This window comes from Ornithorhynchus anatinus, chromosome 11 (genome assembly GCF_004115215.2).
Source record: "Ornithorhynchus anatinus isolate Pmale09 chromosome 11, mOrnAna1.pri.v4, whole genome shotgun sequence".
Lineage (NCBI taxonomy): Eukaryota > Metazoa > Chordata > Mammalia > Monotremata > Ornithorhynchidae > Ornithorhynchus > Ornithorhynchus anatinus.
In genome coordinates, this window is record NC_041738.1 from 19,318,459 (window position 1) to 19,341,397 (window position 22,939).

Below are 22,939 nucleotides of genomic sequence, written 5' to 3' on the forward strand. Positions count from 1 at the left end.
AATTTGGGGACTGATAGAAATCAAGGATAATGCCAAAGCTATAGGGAAAGGAGAAGAGGAGGGAATGATGGGGTTGGCAACTGCAATGGGAAAGTTAGATAGAGGAGAGGATTTGGGAGGTCAGATGAGGAGTTCAATTTAGGAATTACTGATCTTGTGATGTTGGCAGGTCATTCATAATAAGATGTCTCAGAGGCAGGAAGAAATGTGAATTCGCAGCAGAGAGAGGCCAGGGCTAGCTTGCTAGATTTTGGAGCTGTCTGCATGGTAATCAATTAATCAATCAATGGTAGTTATTGAGTGTTTACTGTGTGCACAGCACTTGGGAGAGTACAGTACAATAGAGTTGGTAGACATGATCTCTGCCCACATGAAGCTTACAGACTAGACGGGGAGACAGGCAGACATTAAAATAAATTGCAGATAAGCAAAATGACAGAGTGTAATGATATTTATACAAGTGCTTGGTGGGGGCGGTGAATCTCAAATGTTTAGAGAGTGAAGTGAATATCAAGTGCTTAGGGAGTACAGATCCAAGTTCACAGACAAAGCAGAAAGGAGGTGAGTAGGGAAAATGGGGGCTTAGTCAGGTGTGAATTTAGGAGGGTTTTGAAGGTGGAGAGAGTGGTTGTCTGTCAGATATGAAGGAGGACACAATTCCAGGCCAGAGGGAGGATGTGCGCCAGGGATCAGCAGCAAGATAAATGATAGTGAGTAGATAAATATTAGAGGAGTGAAGTATGCAGACTGGGTTGTAATGGAAACATATACTCATAGGTAAAGTCAAGGGAGTGGATGAGCTGTCCACAGGACTGAGTGTACATTGAGAAGAGAAGGGGGACTCAGAACAGCATCTGGTTGGACACCCACAGTTAAAGGGTTGGAAACAAAAGTAGAATAGGCAAAGGAAACAGAGGAGGGGTGGCAACAGAAGTAAGAAGCAAACCAGGAAAGAACTGGGTCAGAAAAACTAGGTTTGAGAGAGTCTCCATAAGGGAACAATCCCTAGTGTTGAGGTAGAGGAGAAGTAAGATGAGTAGAGTCCATTAGATTTGGGGAGGCAGAGGTCACTAGAGACCCAAGACCTCTCTAATTTTAAGTGGAATGAAAGAGTTGGAAACCAGATTGTAGAGGGTCCAAAAGGGAGTTGGAAGTGGACGCAGGAAGTGGGTATAACCCGCTCAAGGAGTTTGCATTGGCAAAGGGATGAGGGAACTGAGGCAATAGCTGGATGTTGCAGTGGCATCCAGAGAAGGTTTTTTTTAGGATGAGAGACATGGGTGTATTTAGAAGGCAGAGGGGAAGAAGTCATTAGTGTGAATGGCTAAGGATGGCAGGCAAGAAAGGAAGATGAATGGGGGCAATTGTTTTTAGACGGTGAGAACGGATGGTTTTGGGAGCACAGGTGAAATGGATAGATTCTGAAATCAGAAAGGAGTTCTCTTGAGAGATAACTGAGAAGGATGGGAGAGTGGATGTGGGTATGGGATGGTGGTGGGGAGATTTGGGTGAGCTCAACTTGACAGTTTAGATCTTGTTCACAAAGTAGTTGGCAAGGTTTCCGGAATGACAGATGGGGAGATGGGGCACTGGGGAACTCACAGGACGGAGTTAAAGTTTTAATAATTGCTAAAGGCAAAGGGCATGGAAGTCAGAGGGGGAGGAGAAGTGGGGTTTCTGAAAGGAAGAGAGGGCAGAGTTATAGCAGACAAAAGGGTGAATTAGACATGGCCTGAGTCAGCCTGGTCCATGGATTTCCACCAAAGGCGCTCCACGGCAGGAGAGCAGGAAGTGAACTTTGGAGGCCATCTGAGGCTGGGGGTTGGTGGTGGGATATCAACAGGGGCAGGGGAATGGGGGAGGTGAGTACCTTTGATACCTCTGACAAGGAAAGAGCCAGAAGGGCTAACTCCCCTGGGGCAGTTCACAGAACAAGGACCAGATCGAGGTGTCTAACCGGCAACTAACCAGCCCTAACCCCCACCTCCTGCTGGCCTGCTGCTCCCAGGATCCCAAAGAGAAGCTGGGTAGCTTCCAGAGGCACGCTGGGATGGGGTGCATGAGATTGGAGGCCAAACCACTACCTACCGGGTACCTAGCTTCTCTGCCAGGTTGCGCCATCACTGCCAACCTCACAGGTGCAAAGAAGCCGAATGGAGCCTGCCGGACGCAGTAGACCCTAACGGCTTAATGTGTTTTTAATGTTGCATATGGCACAGGCAGAAAAGCATTCATCTTTGTTGCCAAGAGCTCTTCATTAGAGACCCTGAGTCGGGCCCTTGCCCTGGGAACCCCCACCCTCACTAACTTTTTTGCCTTGTTGGGCCCAACCGAGATTTCCTCAGTTCCATATGCCTGGGTCAGGCAAATCACCTAGAAGCCACACCTGGGATCCTGCCTCCTGGGTGGGTAGGTGTTCTCAATACTCTCTTAGGAGAAGCGTGGACTCAAGGAGGGGACATGCGTGCGGACAGAGAGAGAGAGAGAGAGAGAGAGAGAGAGAGAGCCACCCTGTTCCTTATGGGTCTGTGACAGTGTCTAATTGCTGCAGCTTCTCACGAGCTCCAGAAAATTCAGAACATCTATCAGCTAGGGAGCACGATGAATGTGAAACTTGGGACTTACTCATCAACTTAAAGAGGCAGAAGGCTTCAGCAGAGGCAGAATACTGAAGGAGAGATTGTTGGGACCCTTTGGCAAATCAGCTGGGCTGGTTCCCATATTCTTGTAGGACCCTCATCCGCTGCCCCTAATGACTTGGCTACCTACTTTATTGAGAAAATTGAAACTATCAGGAGTGATCTCCCCAAAATCTCCCCTGCCCCTCTCTAGTCCCTCCCTCTTCCCCTTCTTCAATTCTCCTATCCTTCCCAGCAGTATCTAAGGAGGAGATCTCCTGCCTTCTCTCAAGATCCACCCCTTCCACCTGCACAACCGACCCCATCCTTCTGCACCTTAACAAAACACCTGCTCCCTCCCTTCTTCCCTTCCTGACTGCCAACTTCAAACGTTCATTCTCCAGGGGCTTCTTTCCCACTCCTTTCAAACATGTTCATGTCTCCTCTATCCTAAAAAACCCCCTCCCTTGACCCTAAGGCTCCCTCCAGTTATTGCCCATCTCCCTTCTATGTTCCTCTAAACTCCTCGAGAGAGTTGTCTACATCCTCTGTCTCAAGTTCCTCTCCTCGACACCCTTCAATCTGGTTTCCAACCCTTTTACTCCACAGAAACCACCCTCTCAGAGGTCACAAATGATCTTCTTCTTGCTACATCCAATGGCTTCTACTTCATCGTAATCCTCCTTGACCTCTCAGCTGCCTTCAACACTCTCAACCAACCCCTTCTCCTGGAAACATTATCCAACCTTGGGTTCAGTGACACTGTCCTCTCCTGGTTCTCCTCATATCTTTCTGGCCGCTCGTTCTCAGTCTCTTTTGTGGGCTCCTTCTCTGCCTCCCATACCCTAGCTCCCCCTTCTGTTCTCCATCTATACCAACTCCTGGAGAACTCATTCACTCACATAGCTTCAACTACCAATTCTGTGCAGATGACTCCCAAATCTACATCTCTAGACCTGATCTCTCTCCTTCTCTGCAGTCTTGCATTTCCTCCTGCTTTCAAGACATCTATTTGGATGACCTAAGGTCACCTCAAACTTAACATGTCCAAAATAGAACTCCTTATCTTCCCACCCAAACCCTGTCCTCCCCTTGATTTTCCCATCACTGTAGACAGCACCACCATCTTTCCTGTCTCACAAGCCCATAACCTTGGCGTTATCTTCAACTCCTCTCTTTCATTCAACCCACATATTCAATCCATCACTAAATCCTGTCAGTTCAACCTTCAAACCACTAAAATTTGGCTTTTCCTCTCTATCCAAACTGCTTCCATGTTAATCCAAGCATTTATCCCATCCCACCTTGATTGCCATATCAGCCTCTTTACTGACCTCCCTGCCTCCTACCTCTCCTCACTCCAGTCCATACTTCACTCTGCTGTCCAAATCATTTTTCTACAAAAATATTCAGTTCGTGTTTTCCCACTCCTCAAGAACCTGCAGGGGCTGCCCATCCACCTCTGCAACAAACAGAAACTCCTTACTATCAGCTTTAAAGCACTCAATCACCTTGCCCCCTCCTACCTCACCTTGCTACTCTCCTACTACAACCCAACCCGCACACTTTGCTTCTCTGATGCCATCCTTCTCATTGTACCTCAATCTCGTCTATCTCGCTGCCAACCACTCGCCCACATCATGCCTCTGTCCTGCCCTTTTCATATCTGACAGAAAACTGCTCTCCCCACCTTCAAAGAGGAGGAAGAGGAGGAGGAGGAGGAAGGCCAGGAGGAAGAGGAGGAGGAGGTTTCAGTACCTGTTCTTTCTCTCCTCTAGACTGTGAGTACAGTGTTTGCCACATGGTAAGTACTTAGTAAATACCATAAAAAACAAAACAACAACAACAACAAAAAACCCTCCACCTGGGCACACAGATAGGGCTTTGGTTACAGCTATTTCTCTCCATTTAGAAGATACTCAATGACTTTGAAAGAGAAAATCAATAGGCAGAGGATTTAACTGTAAATTCCCCTTAATCCCTCAGATATTTAGTGCAAGTCCAGAGAACCTTCTCTCTCTCTCATGCTTGCCTGGGATCTGATTTCCTGTCTTTCCAAGATAGCTAACGATAATTAACCTTTCAAGACAGGCTCAGAGGCTAAGCAGAAGGTAAATCCTCTTCCACATGGGTCAGCGGTGGAGACACAATTGGTCTTTAGGGACCCTGGCTGGGACAGCACTACCTCCAATGTCTGTAGGACATTGAGTCCTGATCCCCAGAGAGAGGCTAACTCCCCCAGTGGAATGGGTGGAAAGACCACTTTTCTTCCCACTGCCATTTGGTCCCCTTAGCTGCTCCACAGCCCCAGGCGTAATGATTGATGAGGCGGCACACCCCTCTGAGGGGACTGGAGCCCGGGAAATGAGATATCTGGGAACCAAGTGACAAGTGCATCTTGGGTACTTGTCAATGGTTGATCCAGGCTCATATCTCATCTCCCCAAGGGGCACCAAACAGCACTAGGACAGGGCCATTTTCTAAAGGTCTTAAAGCACTTTTCCCAACTCCACCTTCCCAAAGAGTCAAGAAATAGGTTGAGTGCCCACTTTCTGGAGAGATGACCTGAGGCTTTGGAGAAGGGAAGAAATATACCAAGTGGCCCAGGGGATAACTGAACCCAGGCGGCCCATCCCTTCAAGTCTCCTAACCCTCCCGGGAGTTTCTAAGGTCTCTCAGGCTCATGACTCATGGGGTCTAAGGACTACGCCTGTGGTCAATGTGGGGACAGAAGAAAGAGGGAAGAGCCTTATGATTTCTGCCAAACCTTGCTCACTGCTCAATGTAATTGTCCCATTGATGGCAGGCAATGAACAGCAGAATGCCCCAACACTCAGAGCTAGGTGGTTTGGACCTTACCTGCCCTGCCCGCCCTGTCCTCCAAAACAGAAACAGACACACACACACTCTCTCTCTCTCTCCCTCTCTCCCTCACCTGGATTGAATGGAGATAGTTAAAGATGGCCATCTGCAACTTCTGGAAATTAATGGTAGCCAGAGCTGTGAAGAGAAAGGAGGGGAGGTATTACTCAAGATCTTGCATCCGTCAATCAATAAACATTCATTGGATGCTTACTCTGACCTAAATGTTTGGGGGAATGCAATCAAGTTATTAGACACAATCCCTGCCTATAAAGAACTTACCATCTAGCTGGGGAGAACGACACTAAAATAAATAACAGGTTAAGGGAACGCAACAGAGTTTAAAGGTACCTTAATACGTGCTTTTTTTTTAAAAAAAAAAAGCCATCTATTAAGTGCTTATTATGTGTCAAGCACTGTTCTAAGCCCTGGGTTAGATACAAGTTAATCAGGCCAGATACAGTCTCTGCCCCATATAGGGACCACAGTCTAAGTAGGAGGGAAAACAGGTATTAAATCACCATTTTAAAGATGAGGAAACTTCGGCCCAGAGAAGTTAAGTGCCTTGCACAAGATCACACAACAGCCATGTGTCAGAATCTGCATTAGAATTCAAGTCCCCTGATTCCCAGGCCCGTGATCTATCCACTAGGCCTCACTTATTCCCAGGTGTTTAGGGAATGAGGAATCCAAGTGCAAAGATGAAGGGAGGGGAGGGGGAAAGTAGGGTAGGGAGATGAAAGATTAATCAGGGAGGAGACTCCTGGAGGAGATGTGATTTCAGAAAGGCTCTGAGGATGGGGAGAGTGGTAGTCTGCCAGATGTGAATGGAAAGGAAGTACCCGGGGGGTGGATGTGAACAAGGTGTTAGCAGAGAGAGGGACAAGAGTGAGGTCCACTGAACTGATTGGCATTACAGAAGCTGTAATGGGGGGGCTGTATGGGGCTGGGTTGTAATGGGAGAGGAACAAGAATAAGTAGTGGGGAGAGCTGAATGAATGCCCTGAAGCTGACTGTGGGATTGTGGGAGGGGGAAGAAAAAGGGCATACTGGCAGGACTGGACAGCTCGACACCTTTCTGATTGCAGTTCCAACAGGAGTCCCCTCAACATTTCTGCAGGTTTGCTTCTAGGGGGTTACATGGTGTCCCGAGAAACCTCATGAGGATTCACCTTCACTTAGGCTGCAGGTGTCTAGGCATCAGCAACAGTTTTGGCCCTCTCAGGAGAATGAAAAGAGGAAAATGAGGGAAGGAAGAGGAAGAGAAGGAGAGAGAGAAGGAGAGGACATGGCTAGCATCCCCAATCTACCCCCAAAGGCCTACTTGAGTCCGAATATGGTTAAACTGACCCGCCCAGTTCTGCTGAGGTAAGGCCAGGAACACCCTGCATGTGGCTGACTTGCCATTGCTAACTATATGTGTCGTGGCTGCCATTTTGCTCAGTTGCTTGGCTCTCCCCTCATTCCTTGGATACTATGCCTCTTCCCCAGCCCTGGTGGTCACTAGTGGGAAAACTAGTGGCCACTAGTTTTGGATAAGCGGCGGGCTCAGTGGAAAGAAGCTGGGCTTGGGAGTCAGAGGTCATGGGTTCGAATCCTGGCTCCACCACTTGTCAGCTGTGTGACTTTGGGCAAGTCACTTAACTTCTCTGTGCCTCAGTTATCTCATCTGTAAAATGGGGATTAGAACTGTGAGCCCCACGAGGGACAACCTGATCACCTTGTAGCCCCCTATCGTTTAGAACTGTGCTGCACACATAGTAAGCACTTAACACATACTATTATTATAGTTATTGTTATTATTATTATTATTATTAAAACAACCAGGGGAGGGAATGGGATACAGGATCCTCATCTCACCTAACCCAACAGCAAAGGGCCTGCTTAGACACAACTGCAAGTGTCTAAGACTGTCCCTGGATTTCAGCCTTGATGATCGGCTGGTCAGACCTGCTTGGCTGGGAGGGAGGCTCCAGTCACATCCAAACCAGCCAGGCTCCCCTGATTCTTCTGAGGGCCAGGGGACCCAGCCCTGACCTCTGTAGCAGTAATTTCCCTGAGGCTGCCTTCCTATGATCCTATGCCTTCTTGTGAGAAGCGGTGTGGCCTCATGGAAAAAGTACAGGACTGGGAGTCAGGAGACCTGGGTTCTAGTCCCAGCTCTGCCATTTGTCTGTTGTGTGGCCTTGGACCTCTCTGTGCCTTTTAAGAAAAGCAGCATGGTGTAGTGGATAGAGCATAGGCCTGGGAGTTGGAATGCCATGGACTCTACTTCCAGCTCTGCTGCTTGTCTGCTGTGTGACCTTGGGCAAGTCACTTCACTTCTCTCAGCCTCATCTGGAAAATGAGACTATGAGCTCCACAAGAGTCAAGGACTGTGTCCACCTTCATTTGTTTTATCCATCCCAGTACAGTGCCTGGCACATCGTAAGTGCTTAACAAATACTGCAATTATTATTATTTTAACTTTTCTATGCCTCAGTTTCCACATTTGTAAAATCAGGATTAAATACCTGTTATTCCTCCTTCTTGTGGAACAGGGATGGTGTCTAATTCAATTGCCTTATATCAATCCAGTACTTAGCGCATTACTAGTAGAGAAGTAGTGTGGCTCAGTGGAAAGAGCCCGGGTTTAGGAGTCAGAGGTCATGGGTTCTAATCCCGGCTCCGCCACCTGTCAGCTCTGTGAATTTAGGCAAGTCACTTCACTTCTCGGTCCCTCAGTTACCTCATCTGTAAAATGGGGATTAAGACTGTGAGCCTCACGTGGGACAACCTGATCACCCTGTATCTACCTCGGCGCTTAGAAAAATGCTCGGCACATAGTAAGCGCTTAAAAAATACCAACATTATTATTATTACTGTTGTTACGTTTACTATGTCAATCAATTGTATTTATTGAGCGCTTACTATATGTGGAGCACTGTTCTAAGCACTTGGGAGAGTACAATACAACAGAATTAGCAGACATGGTCCCTGACTAGCTTACTACATGCCAAACGCTATCTAGCTCAGTACTTTTCAAAATCAGGTACGGCCCTTGCTTATATGGTACTCACCGTTTAAGGTATTTAATCCCTGTCTAAAAGATGAGGAAACTGAGGCTCAGAGAAGTTAAATGATTTTTCCTGGTCTTCTCATCTCTCTGCCCACTCCTTTTCCTGCTCTTCCTCTGCCTCCCACCCTCTAATTGTGGGGGGGCTCAGTTCTGGGTCCCCTTCTGTTCTCCATCTACACCCACTCCTTGGGAGAACGCATTTGCTCCCATGGTTGCAACTACCATCTCTAGGCAGATGGTGCAAAAATTTACCTCTCCCTCCCTGATCTCTCTCCTCCTCTGCAGTCTCACATTTCCTCCTGCCTTCAGGGCATTCCTACTAGGATGTAACAATAATAATAATAAAAATAATTATGGTATCTGTTAAGCGCTTACTATGTGCCAGGCACCGTACTAAGCAGTGGGGTGAATACAAGCAAATTGGGTTGGACACAGTCCCATGGGCACCTCAAAATTAACATGTCCAAAACAGAACTCCTCATCTTCCCACCCAAACCCTGTCCTCCCATTATTTTTCCATCCCTGTAGACACCACCATCCTCCCTGTCTCACATGTCTGTAACGTATGCATCACCTTGTACTCTTCTCTTTCATTAACCCCAGTATTCAATCTATCACCAAATCCTCTCCTGTTCTACCTTCACAACATCTCTACAATTTGCCCTATCTTCATCATCTAAATTGCCAAGCACTTATATCCTGCACTGAGTGCTAGGCACATAGTAAGCGCTGAAAAAATACTAACATTATTATTATTATTATTACCACTGCATCTGCCTCCTCCTTGACCACCCCGCCTGCTGCCTCTCCCCACTTCAGTCCTCCCTTCACTCTGTGGCCTAGATTATTCTTCTAAAATATTGCTCACTCGTAAAAAACTTCCAGTAGCTGCCCATCCACCTCCACATCTAACAGAAACTCCTTACCATCAGCTTTAAAGCACCCAATGAGCTCTCCCTCTATGACAGATCTCACCCCAGTGATCTCCTACTTCAGCCCAGTCCATACACTGTGCTACTCTAATACCTATCTACTCATTGTCCCTCAATCTTGTCTGACTCGCCTCTGACGCCCTCAGTCACATTCTCCTTCTGGTCTGGAACTCCCTGCCTTTTCATATCTGACTCCCACTCTCCCCACCTTCCAAACCCTCCTAAAATCACATCCCCTCCAAGAGGCCTCCCCTAAGTCTTTTATTTCCCCTACTCGCCTTCCCTTCTTCATCGCCTTTGCAATTCACCCCAACCTCTGCCCCACAACACTTTGGTAGATATTCTCACATCCTGCCATTTCCTCTATCTGTAATTTACTTTAATGTCTGTCTCACCCTCTAGACTGTAAGCTCCTTGTGAGCAGGGACTGCATCTAACAACTTTATCATAATGTATTCTTCCAAGAGCTTAGTAAAGTGCCTTCCACAGAGTAAGCGCTCAAAAAATACCATTGATTGCCCAAGGTCACACAACAAACAAGTGGCAAAACTGGGATTAGAACCCAGGTCTCCTGACTCCTAGTTCTGTAGTCTTTCCACTAGGCCTTGCAAGTGCTTAATAAATATCATTAGTTACTTATTATTATTATTACCACTATTATTACTTTTATGCCCATCTGGAGCCTCAAGGTACTATTTCGCCCTCCGAGTGAAGGAGCAACATCACCTTTTTGTGAATCTTATGTCTGTCTATGTTATTTCTAAGTGAGGAGCAGAATAGCCTAGTCGAAAGAGCACAGGTCTGGAAGTCAGAAGGTCTGAGTTCCAATCCCAGCTCTACCACTTATCTGCTGAGTGACATTGGGCAAGTCATTTCACTTCTCAGTATCTCAGTTTCCTCATCTGTAAAATTGGGATTCAATACCTGATCTCCCTTTCACTTAGACTATGAGTCCCATGTAGGACAGAGACTCTGTCCAACCTGATTAGCCTGTATCTACTCCAGTACTTAGGACAATGCTTGGCACAGAGTAAGCACTTAAAAAATACCACAATTAGTATTATTATCCCAAAGAGTCCTCAGCCCAGTCCAGGGGGAGATTCTAATAAACCTCCCCCTTCCCATACTCACTCTACCTGGTCTGATTCCTGCTTTCTCTTAGAATTTGGGTTATCTCTTTAAATTGTGTGTTTGTTCCATCTATCAGTCACCTCTAGCTAAAAGGAGTGAGGTTTTTAGGAGATAAAAATCAGCCAGTCGACCAGCAGCTGGGAACAGAGAGGGACTCTTTCTGAGCAGACTTCAAGAAGATCATGATACTATAACAGAATGGAAAATAGCAGACAGGGAAAACCCCAAATATCTTAGCACAGAGTAGAGGGGAAGAGACTTGGCTATACATCAGTTTTTCTCAGAATCCCCTGTCCACACGATATAATGGCTTCAGTAGAAGGGTTAAAAACTGTGAATCTTGTAGTGTTCAGGCCTGTTCCCTACACTTGGTCTTCATGTAGGCTTTCGTATATTTGTGTATCTGAATGGTAAACTTCTCTTCAGCATAGCCCACACCCTGGTAGTTCTTTATAACCTCCCACTGAGAAAACCTACACCCCTGCAGATCCTAGAAAGGCCCGGGTACCCAGTGAGTGCTCAAAAAAGGCAGTTTTATTGACCATCTTGACATCTGACATCCAGAGACTGAGAGGCTGCAGGGAACCTGTGAGCAGAAATGAGAGGACGTGAGTTTCCGAGGTTCCTCTCCAACCGACAGCACCACTGGCATTAACAGCTGCACCCTTATTAGTGGAGAAGTGGCCACCCCTGACTTCAAAAGCAGAAAAAAACCACTCCAGATCCCCACTTTGAATGGTTCTCCTGCCAGGGAAGGATTAGAGAGACTGGACTCCTCTCATTTCCCTAAATGTTCCTTCCCAGAGAAACTACCTCTCTCCAATAAAGAAGCAGCGTGGCTTAGTGGAAAGAGCATGGACTTCTGAGTCAGAGGTCATGGGTTCGAATCCCGGCTCTGTCATTTGTCAGTTGTGTGACTGTGGGCAAGTCACTTCACTTCTCTGTAGCCTCAGTTACCTCATCTGTAAAATGGGGATTAAGACGGTTAGCCTCACGTGGGACAACCTGATGACCCTGTATTTCCCACAGTGCTTAGAACAGTACTCTGCACATAGTAAGCGCTTAACAAATACCAACATTATTATTATTATTTGCTTTTTCTAATCTCTTTGTTCCCATCATCCCTGTTTCACTCAGTGGTATTCTGGGCTCCTGATTTCTGGATGAACTGATGCTAATGAGTCGATAGTCATGACATCTAACAGAGAATAACATCTTCTATCATGAGAAGCAGCGTGGCTCACTGGAAAGAGCACGGGCTTTGGAGTCAGAGGTCATGGGTTCGAACCCCGGCTCTACCACTTGTCAGCTGTGTGACTTTGGGCAAGTCACTTAACTTCTCTGGGCCTCAGTTACCTCATCTGTAAAATGGGGATTAAGACTGTGAGCCCCACGTGGGACAACCTGATTCCCCTGTGTCTACCCCAGCGCTTAGAACAGTGCTCGGCACATAGTAAGCGCTTAACAAATACCAACATTATTATTATTATTATTATTATTAACAGGAAGACTGATAGCAAAGCGAAGAATACAAGAGAAGCTAGCCCAGATCAAGAGCTGGGAGGCTGTAAACACCCAATAGAAACACTTGAAATGCCAAGTCAACAGCCATCGTCATCGACTGCAGAGATGGGAAAAGGGTGACTCCATGTGGGCCAAGTGGGAAACTGCTACTTTGGAAAAGAAAACAATGGGAGATTGACTTCCAAGCAACACTAGTGGAAAGGGAACCCCAGGAACACAACAATCTCAGGTCCCCTTGCACTGCCTCCAAGAAGACTCCCTGATGGCAGCTTGGATGAGTGCAAAGGTTGACTCAAACTGGAACAGAGGGTAGAGTTGTCAAGCCAAAAGAAAGAAAAAGAGGCTCTGTTTTGAAAGAATCTAGGCTGGAACACTCGCTTATATGTTTGAACGGTGCCCCGTTCCGGACAGCTCTGACTTACCTCCAGCTCTGGCTAGTGGGGTCCCGGAGACCCCCTGACTGGAGCTTGTGGACAGAGGAGGAGTTTGGCCTTATGGATAGAGCACAGGCCTGGGAGTCAGAAGGACCTGGGTTCTAATCCAGCTCTGCCACTTGTCTGCTGTGTAACTTTGGGTGAGTGACTTCACTTTTCTGGGCCTCAGTTATCTCATCTGTAAAATGGGGGTTAAGATTGTGAGCCCCATGAGAGACATGGACTGTGTCCAACCTGATTAGCTTGTAACTTCCCCAGCGCTTATGACAGTGCCTGGCACATAGTACATCCTTAACAAATACTTTAAAAAAAACCAAAAAAACAAGGGCCTGTGTGCTGCTGCCTTTTCCCAAGGAGTCTGATCCATAGGGATTACCCTCAGTTGCTTCTTGAACAGGCCAACTGGGACTTTCTTCATCAGTGCTGCCCAGCCCCACAATCAATCAATCAGTAGAATTTATTGAGCACTTACTCTGTGCAAAGCACTGTACTAAGCATTTGGGAGAGTGCAATACAACAGCATTAGGGACATGTTCCTTATCCATAACGAGCTTACAGTCTAGAGGAGGAGACAGACATTAAAATGCATAATTTATATATGTAATTTATGTAATATATATGTGCATAAATGCTGTGGAGTTAGGTTTGGGGCAAATATCAAAGATCACAGATCCAAGTGCAAAGACAATGCAGAAGGGAGAGTGAGCTGGGGAAAAGTGGTTTAATCAGGGAAAGCATCTTGGAGATGTGACTTTAATAATGCTTTGAAGGTGGGGAGAGTGGTAGTTGGGCGTATATAGCGGGGAGGGAATTCTAGGCTAGGGGGAGGATCTGGGAAAGGGGGCAGCAGCAAGATAGATGAGACTGGCACTAGGGGAGCATAGTGTGTGGGCTGGGCTGTAGTAAGAGATCAGTGAGATGAGGTAGGATGGGGCCAGCTGATTGGGTGCTTTAAAGTTGAAGGTAAGGATATTCTGTTTGAGGTAGAGGAGAATGGGCAACAACTGGAGGTTCTTCAGGAGTGGGGAGACATGGTCTGAGACCATTTCTGTTGAAAAATGATCCTTGCTGCATAGTGAAATATGGATTGGAATGGGGAGAAACAAGAGGTGGGGAGGTCAGCGAGGAGACAGATGTAGTAGTCAAGGTGGGATAGGATAAGTGCTTGGATTAACACAGTACAATTTGGATGGAGAAAAAAGGGTAGATTTTAGCAATGTTGTGACGGTGGAACCAACAGATTTGGTGACTTACTGAATATGTGGGTGGAATGAAAGAGATTAGTTGAGGACAACACCATGGTTATGGGCTTGGGAGATAGGAAGGATAGTCGTATTGCCTACAGTGATAGGAAAGGTTACCCAAAGAGGCCCAGGGCAGTAGTTGCTCCACTGGGAGGAGGAGGAGGCTGCTACATAAAGTCCCACCCCAACCCTCAGACCAGGAATGGGTTTGTCTAGGTCTTTGGTCAATGTCTAGGGCCCAAGAGCAGCGGCTCACCAAGAACGGCTGTCCAGAAAGCAGACTAACACACTGCAGCCCAAGAGGCTGAAAAAATGGGGGGCACAGATACCAGACCTAATTGAACACAAATGCTGATGGGTGGGGAAAGGGAAGCATTACAAAAAATAGCGGCAAGCCCTAGGGAGAGCCGAACACCACATGACCCAAAGGTTTCCAACCCAACTCTAGATAATCACCTCAATAATCCACAGTTTGGGAATTTTCTGCAGCTTGTTCTAAATCCTGCCCGTCTTTCGTAACATTTACTTTCTTAACACTTCCACCCTCAAAACGACTACCTCAGCTCTCACCAGTGTGCATATACTTGGGGACTCCTCCTTTTTCAGCCTACCCAACCTGGGCGGGGGGGCCGGGGGGAGAGGGAGAGGGAGAGAGAGAGAGAGAGAGAGAGAGAGAGAGAGAGAGAGAGAGAGAGAGAGAGATCGGCACAGCTTCTCCTCTCTGTTGGTGGCAATAATCGAGAGTTGATGGCCATCAGCCATAGACTGAGCTGTCATCCCTGACCTCAGCTCTGGAGGAAACGGGTCAGAGAACAGGCAGTACTGGTGCCTCCCATACCATGTGACATGGTGAGCCAGAAAGTATCAACAGCAGGACTCCAGGGTACCTAACTCAGACACTGAGTTCCAATTTGAATCCACAATTTCTGGAGCTCTGACTGACACTAAGGGAGGATGGGAAGAGCTGATGGATGAGAATAACCCAAGTCTAATAACATGGACAATAACTCTAGACTGTAAGCTCATTGTGGGCAGGGAATGTATTTGTTATATTGTTATACTGTCCTCTCCCAAATGCTTAGTACAGTGCTCTGCACACAATAAACACTCACTAAATAAGACTGACTGACTGATCTATTTGTAAGCATTTCCTGTGTGCCAAGCACTGAAGTAGATACAATACAATCATTAACAGATGCAGTCTCTGTCCCATCAGAGCTAAGTGCAGGGAAAAGGAGGAACTGGTATTTTACAGATGAGGAGACTGAGGCACAGAGAATTTAAGTGAATTTCTCAAGACCACACAGAAAGCAAGTAGCGGAGTCAGGCTTAGAGTGCGAACACCTATTTTCCAGACTTCCAGTCCTGTGATCTTTGGTTCTATCTGAGCCTTTTTCAAAGGGAACAAGCCTGGAAACACTGGCCCTCCACCCCAGCATTCTGCTCCTTACCTCCTTCCACAAAGCCCCCACTCAGCCCATCCTTGTTGTCAGAAGTCATGAGCAGTTCCACAATCCCTCTGTCCAGCAAAGCCTAAGGGAAAACAATGACAACCTGGAGGTTAAATGTCAAGAACTACTTGGCATTAAGGGCTTGAAAACCAGCACCATGACATTTTGGTTGACTCCCTTGCTATGCGGCTTCTACGAAAGGTGTTTTCTGCCTGCCAGAGGACTCTCCCTGCCTTCACAGCCTTACTGAAGGCACATCTGCCCCAAGAGGCCTTCCCTGTCTAAGCCCTCCTCTCCTCTTCTCCCACTCCAGTTTGTGTCGCCCTGACTTGCTCCTGTTATTCACCCCTCCACCCAGCCCCACAGCTCTTATGTATATAACTGTAATTTATTTATTTATATTAATGTCTGTCACCCCTCTACACTATAGGTTGGTTGTGGTCAGGGAGTGTGTCTGTTTATTGTTATTCTGTACTCTCCCAAGTGCTCAGTACAGTGCTCTGCATGCATAAGCACTCAATAAATACGATTTGACTGACTTCCCTCAATCAATTGCCACCAGAAACTCCCCCTGCCCTTGGGATGCTCACTCCATACGATGGGTGGTAGAGAGGCTGGGAAAGCCATGGGATGGAGGAAGGGTAAGAGGAAGTGAAGCACAGAGTTAAAATCCAAGGCCCATCTCTGCCAGGGAGCCAGGAAATTGCAGCCTTGGCATCAGCACCATTCTGCCATGTCAATGGCGTAATTAAAGACCCAAATAGCGCTGGCTCCGGACACAGCTGAGGAGGCACGAGGAAAGCTGTGGTTTGCCCCTTGGCTGTCCTTTACATTTCCAAATCCAGGTCACGACGCTCCCCGACCAGACCACCCTGGCTTAGGGATCTCCAGCTGTGAACAGAAGTTGTGGTCTTGTTGGGACTCTGGGTGAGGGTTGCCAACACACTTAGGTGCAGTTGAAAGGTCCCAGTAGCTAGCTCCCTAAGAGTTGGCAACTTGGCTTTAAAGCCGAATCCCCTGAAGCTTGCTTACTACCCCACCTTCCCTGGCTCAAAGAGGGTCTGCCAAGGATGCTGGCTTACACATTCTGATGCTGTTCCCTTTGCCATCAGAATCAGTCAGTGGTATGTCTTGAGCGCTTACTTTGAGCAGAGTACTCTGCTAAGCACTTGGGAGAGTTCAATACAATAGAGTTGGTAGGAACTCTTCCCACAAGAGACTTACAGTTAACGGAGAGACAGGCATTCAAATAAGGGGTAATGGAGAGTATAATGATATGTAATTGCTCTCCCCCACTTCAAAGCCTTATTGAAGGCACATCTCATTCAAAAAGCCTTCCCTGACTAGGCTCTCCTCTCCTCTTCTCCCACTCCTTTCTACGCCCCTCTTACTTGCTCCTTCATTCATTTTCCCTCCCATCCCCATAGCATATATGTATATATCTGTGTATATCTGTAATTTATCTATTTATATATCTATTTATAGTAATGATTGTCTCCCCTTCTAGATTGTGAGCTCATTGTGGGCAGGAATATGTCACTTTGTTGTTATATTGTACTCTCCCAAGTATTTAGTACAGTGTTTTGCACACAGTAAGCTCTCAATAAATACCATTATTTATTGGTTGGGGGGACGGGAATTCCAAGTGCTTTAGGGGTACAGATTTGAGTGTATAGGCAGCACAGAGGGGTGGGAGATTAAGAAAAATGAGGACTTAGATAGGGAAGGGCTCTAGGTGGATGCAATTTTAATAAGATTCTGAAGGTGGAGAGAATGGTGGTCTATAGGATACCAAGGGGAAGGGAGTGTCTCACCCAGTGGAGAACGTGAGCAAAAGGTCCATGGTGAAGTAGACAAAACTGAGGTTCTGTGAGTAGGCTGGCATTAGAGGAGCGAAATGTGCAGGCCATGTGATTGTAGGAAATCAGCTAAGTAAGAAATGGGGGGCAAGGCAATTGAGTGCCTTAAAAATGATGCTAAGGAGTTTCTCTTGGATGTAGAGGTGGACAGAAAACCATTGGAGGTTTTTGAAGAGTAGGAAGATACAAACTGAACTCCTTTTTGCAAAAATGATTCGGGCAGCAGAGTGAAGTACAGACTGGAGAGGGGGGAGACAGGAAGCAGGGAGGTCAGCAAGGAGGCTGAGGTAGTAAGTCAAGGTGGGATAATGATAAGTGTTTGGACCAGCATGGTAGTAGTTTGTATGAAGAGGAAAGGGCCGATTCTAGAGATACTGTGAAAGCGGAATGGGAGAGGATTTGGTGACAAGCTGAATATGGGGGTTAAATGAGATTTTGAGTTCTGGGTCCCCTTCTATTCTCCCATCTACACCCACTCCCTTGAAGAACTCATTCACGTTCATGGTTTCACATACCACCTCTATGTGGATGATTCCCAAGTCTACAACTCCAGTTCTGATCTCCCTCCTTCTCTGCAATCTCGCATTTTCACCTGCCTTCCGGAAATCTCTACTTGTATGTCCCACTGACACCTCTAATTTAACATGTCCAAAACAGAACTCCTTATTTTGCTACCCAAACCTTATTCTCCCAGTCTTTCCCATCAGAGCAGACAACACCATCATCCTCCCTATCTCACAAGTCCCTATCTCAACAAATCCCCGACTCATTTCTCTCATTCAACCCTTATATTCAATTTGTCACCAAATCCTGTTAATTTGACCTTCACAACAGTGCTAAAATCTGCCCTCTCTTCTCCGTCCAAATTGTTATTATGATAATCCAAGCATTTTTCCTATCCTGCCTTGATTACCATATCAGCCTCCTTGCTGACCTCCCTACCTCCTGTCCTGCCCTACGCCAAGCCATACTTCACTCTGCTGCCCGGATCATTTAAAAAAAAAAAAAAATCCCGGTCCATGTTTCCCCGCTGCTCAAAAACCTCCAGTGGTTGTCAATCCACCTCCACACCAAACAAAAACTCCTTACCATTGGCTTCAAAACACTCAATCACCTTGTCCCCTCTTACCTTACCTCCCTGATTTCCTAGTATAAGCCAATCCCACACTTCACTCCTCTAATGAGGCAGGGACTGTCTCTATCTGTTGCCGACTTGTTCATCCCAAGCGCTTAGTACAGTGCTCTGCACATAGTAAGGGCTCAATAAATACTATTGAATGAATGAATGAATGAATAATGCCAACCTACTCAATGAACCTCGTTCTCCTCTCTATCTCACCACTAATTTCTCACTCACATTCTGCCTCTGGCCTGGTATGCCCTCCCTAGTCATATCCAACAAACAATCACTTTTCCCACCATCAAAGCCTTATTAAAAGCACAACTCCTGCAAGAGGCCTTCCCCAACTAAGCCCTTATTTCCTCTTCTCCCACTCCCTTCTAAGTCAGCCTTGCACTTGGATTTGCACCCTTTATTCAACTCTGCCTCAGTCCCTCAGCATTTACGTACACATCCATAATTTATTTATTTATATTAATGTCTGTCTCCTCTTCTAGATTGTAAGCTCACTGTATTCACTGCTGTACTGTACTCTCCCAAGGGCTTAATACAGTGCTCTGCACAAAGAAAGTGCTCAATAAATTTGACTGAATGAGACAAGAAAGGATAATACAAAGGCTATGAGCTTGTGAGACAGGGAAGATGGTGGTGTTATCTTTGGTGACAGGAAAACAGAAACTCCTTACCCTTGGCTTTAAAGTACTCAGTCAGATCTCCCCCTCTTACCACATGTCACCAATTTCCAATTGGAGCCCAGCCCTCACACTTTGCTCCTCTAATGCCAGTTTACTCACTGAACCCCGATCTTGTCTGTTTTGCAGTCAAATTCTTTCACAAGTCCTCTCCCTAGTCCAGAACTCCCTCCACATCCACATATGGCAGTACACCACTCTCCTCACCTTCAAAGCATTATTAAGCTCACATTCTCCTCCAAGAGGCTTTCCCAATTAAGCCCTCTTTTCCCTGATTTCTTCTTCCTTCTGCATCATCTATGCACTTGGATCTGTGACCTTCAAGCATTTGATACTCACCCCACCTTCAACCCCACTTATGTACATACCTTCAAATTATATATTATAAGCTATTCATTTATATTAATGTCTGTCTCCCCCTCCAGACTGTAAGCTCATTGTGAACAGGAAACATGTCTGCCAAGCATTTAGTACAGCACTCTGCACTTAGTAAGCACTCAGTAAATACCACTGATGATAATGATGATGATGAAGATGATTATGGGACAGTCAGGAGGATGGCAGGATTTAGGTGGGACAATGAGGAGTTCTGTTTTGGACATGCTAACTTTGAGGTGTCAGTGGGAAACCAAAGTAAATATGTCCTGTATGTAGGAGGAAATGCGAGATTGCAGAGGAGGAGAGGTCAGGGCTGGAGAGGTAAATTTGGGAATCACCCACATGGAGATGATAGCTGCAGCAGTGACAGCAAATGAGTTCTTCAAGGGAGTGGGTGAAGGTGGGGCATAGACGGGGACTTCGAACTGAGCCTTGAGGGGACCCCACAATTATGGGACAGGAGGCAGAGGAGGAGCTTTCAAAAGAGACTGAGAAGGAGTTGAAGAGACAGGAGAACTTGGAGAGAACAGTGTCATTGAAGTTGAAGTTAGTATTTCCAGGAGAAAGGTGTGGTCCACAGTATTGAAGGCAGCTGAGTTATGGAGGATTAAGATGGAGTAGCGGCCATGGGATTGGCAAGAAAGAGGGCAGTTCCCTCAACTCCACTGACCTCCTGCTTCACCCTACCTCACCAACTCATCAACTTGAAAGCACACTCCATCTCATCATTTCTAGTCACTGTACAATCTCTAACTCCACTGTCCTACCCAACCTCCTGACCTGCATTCTCTCCCATACTCTCTCTCCCCATAAACTGTCCTGTTACCCCACAGAGTCCTCCAATCTCCGGACCCTTTCAAATTTTCCAAAATCGTCGTACCCAGTTTGGTCCCCATACACAACCTACCTTTTTTTGTCTCACAAATCTACACTTTCAATTCTGCCCTCTCCATTCAACTCAACTCCATCATTCCCATCCCTCTGTCGATCTGATTCGACCAACTCACAACCCTGGATCGCCTCTACAGTATGCTTCCTTCACTTTTGTGCTCAAGCTTCCCAGTACTGCTTTCAGAAGTCCAGATGCCAGGACAAACTTGTCCATCCCCAAATCATCCACACCTGCTTTAACTGTGCCCTCAACAATACTGCTCCACCTTTATTGATTCCCACGTCCATTGTCCATACCAGGTGTCTCAGACTTTTACCTCCCTTCTCGATCCCCATTTCCCCAGGCCCCATCTCTTGCCCCTAATGGCTTTACCACCATTTTCATAGAAAAAATTAAATCTATCAGGTGTTTTCTCCCTTAACTATCCCCTGCACCTCTGCAGTCCCATCTCCTCCTGCCCCTTTCAACTCTTCCATCTTTCCCAGAAGTATCACAAAAGTATATCTCCCACCACCTCTTAAAATCTACTCCTTCCACCTGCGCCTCCAACCCCATCCCTTCAAACCTCATTAAAACATCTGCCACCACACATAATTTTTTACTCCCTGACCAATGTCTTCAATGACTCGCTTTCCACAGGTTCCTTCCCCATTTCTTTCAAGCATGTCATTATATCACCCTCCCAGGACCCCACCACTCCCTCCAGTTATCGCCCCATCTCTCTTATACCATTCATTTCCAAACTCGAGTGAGTTATTTTCAACTGCTGCCTCCACTTCCTCTCCTCCAATTCTCTCCTTGCCGTTGTCCCCACTCCCTGCCCCAGCACTCCACTCCAGCACTCTCTAAGGCAGAAAGGACTGATTCCAATTCACTCTGCCCATTTATCGCCAGTGGGTTACAAGCACATGCGGGGTTGTAAAATAGTAATGCTTCAACATAGGAAAAAAAAATTCCTCACCATTGGATTAAAAGCATTCCATCACCCTGCCCCCTCCTACCTCACCTCACTACTCTCCTACTACAACCCAGCCCACACACTTCACTCCTCTAATGCTAACCTTCTCACTGTGGTTCAATCTTATCTATCTCATTCATTCAATCATATTTATGGAGGGCTTACTATGTTGAAGCTAGAATGCTGAATCAGGCTTGGAAATCTTGGCTCAAAAAGGAACATACTTCTCAGGAGTTTATAAATAAGGACCAGGCCTGCAGTGATGATCTGGGGTGCCTGCCACATAAATAAAAGGAGAATGGTTGGGAATTTAGATTTGGAGGTTGGGAGCTTCCAGGTTATGGCTCCCAAGAACCTCCTAACTCAAGTCACAAGGTTGGGAGTAGAAGACAGGAGGAGAACCACATGGACTCTTGAATTTATTCATAGCTTTCCAGAGCAGGTGTGAGGAGGCCAGTTTATGGCTCCCAGAGCCCCTGCAAGTTTTCTGATTTTTGTGCATTTCAATTCCGCTAAAGTGGGAAGCATTAACAAAGAGGACCAAGCTTCTACCCTTATGCCTCAACTCATCCCCCTTGCTGGCCTGACTGCTGGTTCCCATCACAACCCAGAAAGATAAATGAATGCTATGGTGCTAATCTGGATCAGGACATCACACACTCAGATGGGAATCCGGGCTGGAGAGACACTCTCTGCAGTTCTATATGCCCTAGCCCTAGAATCCCTCATCCAACTGGCCATCCATCTGCCCAGAGAGTAGTTCACTGTTCCTCAGGATGCAGGACTCTCAAAGAGTGAACTCAGAAGGGTCCTAGTCCTACTGTATGGGGGCTTTCTTACTGAAGCAGTGCTTCTGCCTCTTCTCAAGAGATTAATGTCTAAACTGCTTTAAACTAAATGAGCCCCACTTAATCCTCGGAGGAGGTGAAGGTGAAAGGGGGAGAGGAAGGCAGTAGTTGGAGAATGATTAGCATGGGCTGCCAGACTCCTCTAACTTGTGCCTGAAGACAACAAGCCTGTTTCCATAGTTAAGCAGGCTGCTGGATGCAGGGTGGAGGGGCACTAAGAGCTCTCTAATGGCTTAGTAGGGAAAGGAAATGGAGGAGGTTAAGTTGTGGGCCAGGATAGTCACGGAGGATGAGAAGAGAAAGGGGGTGAGAAGCCTGTTACACCACAGATCACCTTCTCCTGGAAACACTCTCTAATCTAGGTTCTTCTAACCCGGTTCTCTCCTGTTTCTCCTCCCACCTTTCTGGCTGTTCCTTCTCTTCTTCAGACCCCCATTCCCTAACTGTGGGGGTCCCTTAAGGTTCTGTTCTTGGTTCCCTTTTCTTCTCAATCTCTCCTTCCGGGAAGTTCATGCATTTCCATGGCTTCGACTACCACCTCTTTATGGAGAACAACTCCCACATCCACCTCACTGGCTCTGACCTTTCTCTTTCTCTACAACTTTGTATTTTTTCCTACCTCTGAGACGTCTCTACCTGGATGTCCCCCTAATACCTCCTTGCTCAATATGTCCAAAACTGAACTCCCTATCTTTCCTCCCAAATCCATTCCTCAAACTACCTTTCCCACCACAGTTGAAAACAGTGGTTGCCCACCCACCTTTGCATCAAAAGAAAAAATTCCTCACCATTGGATTTAAAGCACTCCATCACCCTGCCCCCTCCTGCCTCACCTCGCTACTCTCCTACTACAACCCAGCCCACACGCTTCACTCCTCTAATGCCAACCTTCTCACTGTGCCTCAGTCTCGTCTATCTCATTCATTCAGTCATATTTA

At 46.6% G+C, this 22,939-nt stretch overlaps 1 protein-coding gene across 1 annotated transcript in view; it reads right to left on the reverse strand.

The window, feature by feature from the left end:
* LOC100090504 (beta-galactosidase-1-like protein 2) overlaps window positions 1-22,939 on the reverse strand; it is a 67,857-nt gene that overhangs the window by 14,849 nt on the left and 30,069 nt on the right. Inside the window, exons 7-8 of the mRNA XM_029075057.2 lie at window positions 15,255-15,336; window positions 5,554-5,618 (exon numbers count right to left, since the gene is read on the reverse strand). Of these exons, the coding sequence (XP_028930890.1) occupies window positions 5,554-5,618; window positions 15,255-15,336 (147 nt within the window). The remainder of the gene's footprint in view (window positions 1-5,553; window positions 5,619-15,254; window positions 15,337-22,939) is intronic.